Here is a 10,705-nt window from a genome sequence, read left to right on the forward strand (position 1 = left end):
CTCATTGTTTTCCGCTGTGTTTGCAACACTGCAAATCATTTCTTTCTGTTACTGAGAAAACCCGGGAACATTGGTCCAACTGTCACTTATGATTCCATAGTAAAACATCAATGTTGCATATCGCATTGTGATGACACAGTAAAATAATTAGGATCTGAACTTCCTCATTGCAACATACTAAGTAAGCGTACTATGAAGTAGATTAAACTCACAATAGTTTTAATTTGTTCCCTTATGACTACAATCTTTGTATTATAGTTATCTGTACTCTTTGTCATAATATTTTATAGCAAAGTTCAATTATTGTACCGATAAGTTTTATTATATTCATCTCACTCGGCTTTTATTTGTAATTCGCAATACATAAGGCTTGATTACTTTGTTTTAGATTCAATTTGTTATAAAGACACAAATAGATGTATAAATATATATTATATATGGAATATTTTTTGAATTTCTAACTGTTCATAGGCTGTATAAAATATAAGGTGTAAGATAATACTTGTAAAACTTAATGTAACATAAATTATTAAATGTGACGGAGATAAAAAAATTACCAAAATAAAGGTAATCATAATCAAAACTTTGTTTTATTTACATTTTGACGGAAAAATGTTTGATGACTGATGTGCCCATAAAGTGAACTTTGCAGGAGAGAAAAAAATCAAAATAAACATACTTTAACCGACCCGTTACTGGGGGGGTGGCGGCTTCGTCTCCCTGGTTCCACTCAATCGGCCCACCCGGCCTAAACGGGAGGCCTGAGAGCCCGGCGCACCGAGAAAGTACTGACCGCTAAGGCAACCTCAGTAGCCCTGAAAAGGGCTTTCCAACACGTCCTGTTGGTGCAAAGAGGCGAGCGCAGTCAGGGCAGTCAAGGTGGAAATCAGCAGCGAAGCACGAAGTCCAGCGGGAAGCGGAGGGCGCGGAGGCAGAGAATAAAACGCACACGTCATGTGTCTTGAGCGAACTGATCGTTTATTTTTAGTTCACACATTATAAAGCGTCCGTGGCGCACTGCCCGACGCCCGCGCGCGCGGCCGCCGCCGTGTACGCGAGCCGCCGCCGGGGAGTGGGATTATGGGCGACCACTCGCCCGGCCTCCCTCACTTTCACTCTGCCCGACAGCCGGTCACGTAAATAGCGGCGTCCACCCGCGCGCGGGTTTAGTCGACAATATGCTGCGCGGCGAGCAACATGCAAAAATGAATACATAAAAATAAACGTATACAAAAATCATAAATTATCCAACATTTTAAATACATATTATAAATTCCCCTTTTTAGCTATATTTTGTCCTCGATATTTGTCAAGGCCGAATCCGAAAGCGAAACAACTCGTCTTTATTGAGAATTCAGCACTTGACTTTATTACATATACCGAGGCCCTACACTAGTTAATTTATTTAATTTAAATATATAATTTACTACTATTATTATTCTCGGCTGTCTTGGTTGACAGCTCGCGCGTCCGGAACACATACCTTTTTTGTTTTGCATCAATTCCAAATGAATAAAGGTAAAACAATTAAGAAAACCATACTGACAATTTTTTAATAACAGTGTCCAATTTCATGTCCCTGGATTTTATGGACGCCGTACAAGAGCGTTTTTGATGTGAACGCTATAATTTACATCTGATATCCAACGCAGCTTATGGTAATATAGGACGAGGGTGATCAAGGAAGACTTGGCATGATTAGATAAAAAGAGACAACCGAAAGACATGTACGGATGTCGAAGAAGCTAGAAATGTGTGTCAGGATATCTATCCTCTCTGCCTTCCTCCATGGAGAAATGACGTGATGGTAGTATTAGTAGTCAACGAGATTTGGATCGCAGCATAATTAGATTATTTTTGGTATATGGAAGATAAGGTGACCAGATACCAGTCCAGGAATAGTGAAATATTGCGGTTTTCAACCACCATTAAAACAGTTATTTCACATTCACTCTGCCAGGAATTGAACTTAGGACCTCAAGAATGGTAAGTGAATGCACCAACCACTGCGGCTGACTATGAGGCTGACTTATCTCCACTCGATTTCCTTTTTTAGAATTTTTACTCTTAGAGTAGCCATCGAGTCGAAAACATTCGTCCAGGATTTTGCTTATAAATTCACACACTATTACAGACAATTATTTATTCGTATAGTCACAATTTTATTTCACAATAATTAAAGAAGGATCATAGAAATACGGATAGCCAGCATAATGATGTATGCTGATGATGTAGTTTTGTTAGCAAGCAGCAAGGATGATTTGCAGCAAATAGTCTCTAGAATGTATGATGTATGCCTGGAGAGCGAATTGGCAATGAACGAAAGTAAGTCAAAAGTGATGGTATTTGAAAGGGATAGTGAGGTTACTGACTGCATAATAAATGTAAACAACGAATGTCTCGAGCAAGTAAAAGAATTTGTGTATCTGGGAAGCGTGTTTTCAAGAGATGGAAAAGAAGAAAAAGATGTTGAAAGAAGAGTGAATGTGGGCAACAAAATGAACGGAGCACTAAGCACAGTAATTTCTAATAAAAATATGTCAATCGAAGCTAAACTGGCAGTGCACAACGGAGTTTTAGTCCCAACACTTATGTATGGAAGTGAACCATGGAACTGGCAGAGGAAGGATGAAAGCCGAGTGAACGCGGTTGAAATGCGATCTCTTAGACGAATGTGTGGGAAATCAATGTATGACAGGGTTACGAATGATGAAATCAGGCGAGAGTGTAAATCTGAGTCAAGTATAATTGATAAGATTAAGAAAGGGTCTCTGAAATGAACGTAGAACGAATGGACGACGAAAGAATGGTAAAACAAGTATATATGGCGAAAATGAACTTCAACGTGAGACAAGGATTACTGACGTGGCATGATCAGATAAACCAAAATCTTAAGTCTGGTCATGTCAAAAGCAGACAGAACTGAAGGACATGTATGACAAGATGTATGAATGTGGAGGAAGCTAGGAATGTATGCCAGGATAGACGTGTGTGGCTGTCCATTCTGGTCTAGTAGTAGTAATAAATGTTTTAGAATGTGTAGTGACCAGCCGATCATAAAAAAACAATTATACATATTCTCTTCTACAAAAAGTTAACTATCTCTGTTGAAATATTTGTTTGTTTTGTTTTTTGAGAAACAACAGTTCGGAAATTACTTCAAAATCCAGAGTATCTACCTGAGCTACCTATTAAAGTGCGTCTTTGTGTTGGGGAATTCATTTTTATCTTATGGCCACACTAGAAAAGCGGACATTAGGGACTACAAGCAACGTAAACTTATTTGGAATGCCCATCAGCTGGTAAACAAAAACATTAGAATATTCTTAAAGTATATATAAAGCTTGAAATAAATGTTAATAAAAAGAACGTTTTTTTTTATTTATAATCGGTGTGCTTTGTATTGATTTCTACCGTTAAAAGTGCTTATTTTCCATATTAAATAACGAGAAAAAATGTATTCAAAATCAATATTATGCTAAAATGCACTGTATGTTCATAGAATTTAAGTCTATTTTAGCGTATACAAACAAAAAATGATTCTAGTTGGAATTTAGCGTCGCTTTATACTTTCTTTGGTGTGAAGTTTCGTCTGCTTGTGCTCGATGACATTAATATTTGTGCAAAAATATTTTTGTTTGTTGTAAAAAGTGCAGTGTCAACGTTTTAACCCAGTTCGAATAATGGATATAATAGGATTTAAGTGCTTCTAATAGTTTGCCGTACCCAACAAATTGGTAAGTTCATTTATTGCGCATTGAATTCTCATAGGATATTTTGACACTTTGTTTTTATATTATGATGGCCAATTGTTGTTTTCCATTGCCTTGAGCGTAACGCTATTTCTTTTGTTCGACCCGAAATTATTTCGTTGGTCTATTTTAGGTTGAATTCCCTATTTCCTTTTTAGGTTACCTAAGATTGTTGTTATTGAGGTCAAATAGTGACAATAAATTGCTATTACCACACCTAATGGATACAATATTATTATTTTTGTTAATTGCGTACTTCGGGTTAAGATTTTATCATCCGATGCTTCGTTGCTCGTATTTATTGAACTACGTCAGCTGCAGTCTGATGATTTGCCACCCTGTAATCAGCTGAAAGTGAAAACACTGCATATTGTTTATATAATGTGTATAAGTAATATCGACTTGTATAACACATTGCAATGAATGTTACAAGTTTTGTAGGTATCTTTAAGTTACTTGTGGTTACTGTCCTTGAGGAGGTTATACTATATTTTGTTTTAAAACAAAAAACACACAGCGAAAATCGTAAAATGTTGAGCAAGTTCGAGTATGTCAAATCTTTACAGACAAGTTTTGGACTTTACCACGTAGAGTTTATTTACATTTTAAAAATCTTCTATTAATCATTTTCAATATTAAATCGAACCTTGATTTCTTTAGTGGAACGAAGTTTTAAAAAAAGTCATTTTTGAGATAAGTATACAGTTTTGTTCAGAATTTTTTGCTCCATTTCGACACCTACGTAATATCGTAACCTACAAAACGCGATTTTCAGAAGGATTTAAAAATATTTTTGTCCAGAAAAAAAAATTCGAGGAAAATCAAAGACAATCAAAATTTACTATCATGTATTTACGCATCTAAGTTGACCCCTAAATATGAACAAAATTGTTGAAAAAATTGTAACAGCTATAAAAAATATTTTAATACCTTAGTGTATATCGAATAATTATCACCTACCTGTCACGTAGGCACGATAAAATATGTTGATACCTCGATAAATAATATTTCAATAAGATCGATGTGCATTTTAATTGAATACGTGAACATAGGTACATGAAATGTTTCAATAAAGATAGTGAACTTCTTTAAGAATGAGGAAGAAAAGTGTTTTTTAAATTTTTGTGTATCGTACTATCGGCGCTATGATTTTTTAAAGCTTTGTATTTCTAAAATTATTCCGCGTGTGACGTCTCAAGTTCTCTTCCGCTTCTTCTCGGTTAGTTCTGCCGATTAGTCCGTTGACGATAACTAAACCGGAAATCTTTCACAACTCTCTTTTCATTGGTTGATTCATATGAAATAATGATGTCGTTCAAAATAGTTAGTTTTCATTAAAAAAATTGTACGTGTTCAAGAAACTTTGCCGTGTAATTTAACCCTCCGATGTCCAATTTTTACTATTTCTAACTTTTGTTGTTGTGTGTTTTTATGTGTGTGTTTTTATCCAAATACTGGGAAAAATAATGAAAAAAAAAGGTAATTTTTTTCAGTTTTAATTTCATATCTTAGTTTATGTGAACAATATGCTACATCGGGCATTAAAATGCTAAAAATCCAAGAATGTAAGAAAAACAAGAATAACGATTATTATGAACATCTTTTTATATAATAATGAAACTTGCGGAAACAATTATAACTTCAAATCTTTTTTTTAAAAAAGCAAAGAAATTGCCCTTTGAACATTAACTAAATTTCACTTTTGACAGAAAACGTGCAACTGAATTTTGATTTCAAATTTTTTAGAATAATTTTACCCTGGTGTCGACTTTTAAAAATAAATTATAATGGCTAGTATGTACACAATATAATAAACTAGTCGCCGAGCGATAAACATGTTTGAAATCACTTTTAAACACCGATTATCGGTATGTAGCAGATCGTCTACGTCGGGCATTGTAGGGTTAATGCTCTAACTGTTACCACGCGTAAGGAAACATTTTTTAATAAATGTTATTAAATATTTGTATATAACCACTTACCGACTTTTCTATGTCTATCGGTTTCGTATAAAGGACTATATTGGAAGTTTGTTTGATTATTGATCAAAGGAATATTAATTTTTAACTTAATTGGTGTCCTGACGAAAAGACGGGTACCTCTCGAAATCGGTAGACATAGAAATGTCGGAAAGTGGTTAAGGTAAACGGCTGTAATACTGACCGTGCCCGTATTACTGATCTATTTCAACAAAAACAAAGATAATAGGAAAAAGCAAAAAAAAAACACATTTATGAATATTGGCAACACTAGAACACAGCATCTGTTAATTGTTCACACTTGTTCTATGGTTGACATTCGAATTTTTCTGTTTAAAAAATCAGTTAGAGTTTGGACACCCGGTGACTAACAGCAGTACACAGGAAATCCTTACGAGGTAAGCCTAATTTTCAAAGTTTACTTTAAACCATATATTTTCTGTATTCAATTGTTATTCAGTTATATTTCTATTCAGTCAGTAGGATTTGACTCTTGATATTTCATAAAACAAAGTATTTGTAAGATATTTTTACTATTTGTATCATAAATTTTAAAAATAAAAGTGGTCAGTATTACATCCAACCATTTTTTTGACTGTTTCTTTTACTGACCTAAGCAGTCAGTATTGCATCCGGCTGATATTTTAGTCGTTTTCTTTACTGACCTATGGGTCAGTAATAAGTTCAGTGAGAATATTTCAAAAATTTAAATTAGTTTGATTGAAACAAAATTAAAAACACATTTTTTGTGTGATTTGTAGAGCACAAAGAATTTTGAATTAGGAAATGTAGTTCTGACTTATATATTTTTGCTTTATTTTAATCTTATAAATGAGTAAAGTTAGTGGTCAGTAATAGAAACAAATTTCGGTCAGTATTACATTTTATAATCTGATGTCAGTATTACATATTATGTCAGTAAATAAGTTCTGTGCCGAGACATATTTTTACATATTTATTTTGATTTAAAATAAAATTAACAAAGTTATTTCCAATGTAATATTTAAATACGCATTTTTTAAATAACGGAACATAAAACTTAAATTTTACTTGTAAATTGATCCAATATCTGACTACCAAACACTATTGTATACGATGTATAAATAACACAAGATAAAATTAAGTAAAACTGGATTTCAAAACATACGTTTTAAGCTACTTTAGATGGAATTTTTGAAAATATAAATTTCATAAACCTTTTGTTTTAGATATGATGGCGCCTAAAAGAATGCAGTATAGTGAACAGTCAGTGAAAGATGCGTTGTTAGCTGTGGAAAAAGGAATGACAATATACAAGGCCAGCAATTTGTATAAAATCCCAAAAACAACATTGTTATACAAGAAAAAGGGCAAGTATCCTGTAGAAAGAATAGTTGGACATCCTACAATTCTAACTAATCACGAAGAACGTCAGATAGTCGATTGGATAATATTTATTGGAGAAAGGGGATTTCCGGCGACCAAAGACCAGTTACTTGACAGTGTTCAATTACTATTATTGAAATTAAAACGCGAAAATCCCTTCAAAGACGGAAAACCTGGCAGGCGTTGGTACGAAGGATTTTTAAAAAGACACCCTGGCATTTCGCAAAGAGTGTCACAAAATTTAATTAGAGCAAGGGCGAACGTAAGCGAAAAAAATTTAAGGCAATGGTTTTCTACTGTTAAGAACTATATCGATGAAAATGATTACACAGATGTTTTGAATGACCCAAAACGCATTTATAATTGTGACGAAACTGCTTTTTTTTTAAGTCCGAAGGAGTCGTCTGTCATAGTGAAAAAAGGTTCGAAATCTGTTTATAATTTTATACACAACGATGAAAAAGAATGTCTTACTACACTTGTGATGGCTAATGCAGCAGGAGACCTCCCCCCCCCAATGATAATTTATAAATATAAAAGAATACCACTTTCGCTAGCCAGAAAAATGCCACATGGTTGGGGAATGGGCAGATCTGATTCCGGGTGGATGACTGGAGAAGTGTTTTATGAATATATAGGAAACGTTTTTTTTCCATGGCTCAAAAAGAACCAGATAGTATTTCCTATAATTTTATATGTTGACGGGCATTCGTCGCACATGACTTTGGCGCTCAGTGAGTTTTGTAAGGATAATAAAATTATATTGATTGCTTTGTACCCAAACGCAACTCATATATTGCAGCCCCTCGATGTAGCCCTATTCCGTCCAGTCAAATTAGAATGGAAAAAGAGAGTTCACCAATGGAAAATTGATAATGAGGGTAAAAAGCTTATGAGAGAAGATTTTGCCCCTTTATTAAAAACTGTATTAGAAACAGCTGGTAATATGAATACTCTTCAAAATGGATTTAGGACTTGTGGGTTGTATCCATTTTCCCCAGAAGGAGTCAACTATAGAAAACTTGATTTTAAAAAAGCGCGTCCTTGCACGTCAACACCATCATCGTCTTGTCCTAAGCACGTCGTTACTTCTCAAAATCTGTTGAAAATTCCTAACAACAAATACAACGCCGTATTTCTACGTTTATTTGAAAATTTACTGACAAACAACCAAATTGATGCATTTAATGATCAAACAAATGATACATGGAATGGTCCAAAGGAAGACGAAAATTTGTTCTACATTTGGAAAATTACGAAGAATTTAGTCAATGAAAATATCGGATTGGTCACAGGGAATAATGACGAATGTCATTTAGGGTATGAAACTTTCGTTAACAACGATACGTTGAATGAGTCTCTCATAGCGTTTGACGATAGTTTTTGGTCAACAACAGGTGATGAATCTGAAATTATGACAATGGTGGTAAAAGATAGTGAACTAATTCCCGAGAAAAACAGTGAACCAATGTCCGTTTCTCTTACCGCAAATTTAGATCGAGAACTCCTAGAACAAGCGGGCACAAGCGATACTAATCTCAATGAAGCGACGCCTTGTAAAACTCCTAATTCTAAAACAATTATTAATGCTCTTACGCCCTTTAAGCAGTGTCTGTTTTGGCCAGAAGATAAAGTGGTAGAGAAAAAGAAAATTACAAAAAGAATTCCAACTGTCATTGTTTCATCAAACGATTATATTAACTACCAGCAAAAGGTCAAAGATGACAAAATGAAAAAAGATGAAGAAAAATTGGAAAGGAAAAGATTAAAAGAGGAGAAAAAAAATGTGGTGCTTGAGAAGAAACAAGGAAAGATAAAAAAAACAGAAGTGCAACGGAGTTGTTTAAATGACTTTGGCGGTTATAAATTGAATGAGTATGTAATTGTAAAGTTTGAAGAAGAATATTTTCCAGGGATTGTGGTGAAGAGCAAAGATAATGGTTCCGCCTTAGTCAGAGTAATGGTTATGAGTGGCCAGAATTGGAGGTGGCCAGAAAAAGAGGATACTATATGGTATTCTTCTGAAGAAATTATAAAAACAATTCCAGAACCGGAATTGCTGAATGCGAGGGGAATTTACTCCATCCCTGATATAACAATATTACGCTGTTCATCTGATAAGTAAATCAATATTTTAGGTATTTCTTTTAGTAAAAATTATTTTACTATTTTTTTTAGTTACCTCTATGATTATTAATTGATATTTTTCTTATGTGTTGTTAGATTTATTATCAAATATATTGAATAAATAAATCAAAATCTTTTATTTCACTCCCGGTCAGTAATAGGATCACCATAGGTCAGTATTAGAGTGAAATCCATTTTCAGTATGTCAGTAATGAATACAAAATCTGGATATGTTTAATATTTTTTATTTATTTAAATTGCTTGATTTTTTACTTTTATTTTTTTAACGTATTGAAGTAAATTCATCAATTTTAGAAATAGACAAAATTATATAGTTTCAATTACCAGGTATTTAAAAACAAAAAATGAATAAAAATGTCTGTCAGATTAAGACACGAAATGGGTCAGTATTATAGCCGTTTACCTTATATACAAATATTTAATAACATTTATTAAAATGTTTGACCACAAAGTTAATGCTTTTAATATTAAGGAGGGACGAGGTTGTCAATTTTTTTTAAGTTCGAGATTAGCAATTAGCAAAAATTTACAAATCTGCTTTCCTTCCATACTTTTACTTTCTTTTACGTTTATTTGCTTTTTATATATCTTGATATTTTTATGTTTTTTAATTATGTATTTTTGTATTATTTAATTTTGTATGTTATTATTTGGCATATTATTTATTACTCCTATTTTTTATATCTCTTACTATATATAGTATTGCGTGAGTTTCTAGAAAACATATCTCAATTATCATTTCAATTATGTTTTTATATATACATTATTTTACTATTATTTTGTTGATTTTAATGATACCATTATTTTTTATATTTGATTATGTGTGAATCTTAATTTGTATAATTTATATTCTAAAAATTATTTCTGATCATCTTTTTTGCATTGTATTCTTCGGAATTTTACTATTTATTACTAATACTTTTTTTTCTAGATTGTCATTCTATTGCATCACATGTCATTATAATTTAATCGAATTAATTTTACTATGTATTTTTATTGTTAATTATTATGGCTTGGCACGGGCATAGCGTAAAAAGCCTTAATAAGTTCATTAATATTTAAACTAGTGTAATTTTGAATGAATAACTAAATAAATTAATTAATAATAAACATTTTTTGTATCCAATTTCCCGTAGGGCTGAAGTTTATCATTTGTGAATTATGGCGATGTATATTTTGATTTAATATTCCATAGAATCAAATAAAATTCGATATAGATCAATGTATGACAGGTTTACGAATGATGAAATCAGGCGAAAGTGCAATTCTGAGACGAGCATAATTTATTAAAAATTAAGAAAGGGTCACCGAGATGGTTAGGTCACGTAGAACGAATGGATGACTGAATAATAGTAAAACAGATACACATGGCGAGAATGAACGGTAACGAGGACGACCAAGAAAGACGTTGCATGATTGCATCATAAATCAAAATATAAAGTCTGGTCACGTCAAAAGCAG

At 32.9% G+C, this 10,705-nt stretch overlaps 1 protein-coding gene across 1 annotated transcript; it reads left to right on the forward strand.

Annotated features, from left to right (window-relative positions):
* The first annotated feature begins 3,243 nt into the window (after positions 1-3,243).
* Positions 3,244-9,599, forward strand: LOC148271966 (uncharacterized). The gene has a single exon (XM_088240696.1). It carries the CDS (start codon positions 6,942-6,944, stop codon positions 9,219-9,221), a length of 2,280 nt encoding a protein of 759 aa, XP_088096822.1. The 5' UTR covers positions 3,244-6,941; the 3' UTR covers positions 9,222-9,599.
* Positions 9,600-10,705: the final 1,106 nt, after the last annotated feature.

This window comes from Micrasema longulum, unplaced genomic scaffold (assembly GCF_059751315.1).
Source record: "Micrasema longulum isolate JH-2025_06_02 unplaced genomic scaffold, ASM5975131v1 h1tg002559l, whole genome shotgun sequence".
NCBI classification, from domain to species: Eukaryota; Metazoa; Arthropoda; class Insecta; order Trichoptera; family Brachycentridae; genus Micrasema; species Micrasema longulum.

Coding starts and splice junctions, on each gene's coding strand:
- LOC148271966 (XM_088240696.1), top strand. CDS start 6,942: ATGATGGCGCCTAAAAGAATGCAGTATAGTGAACAGTCAGTGAAAGAT.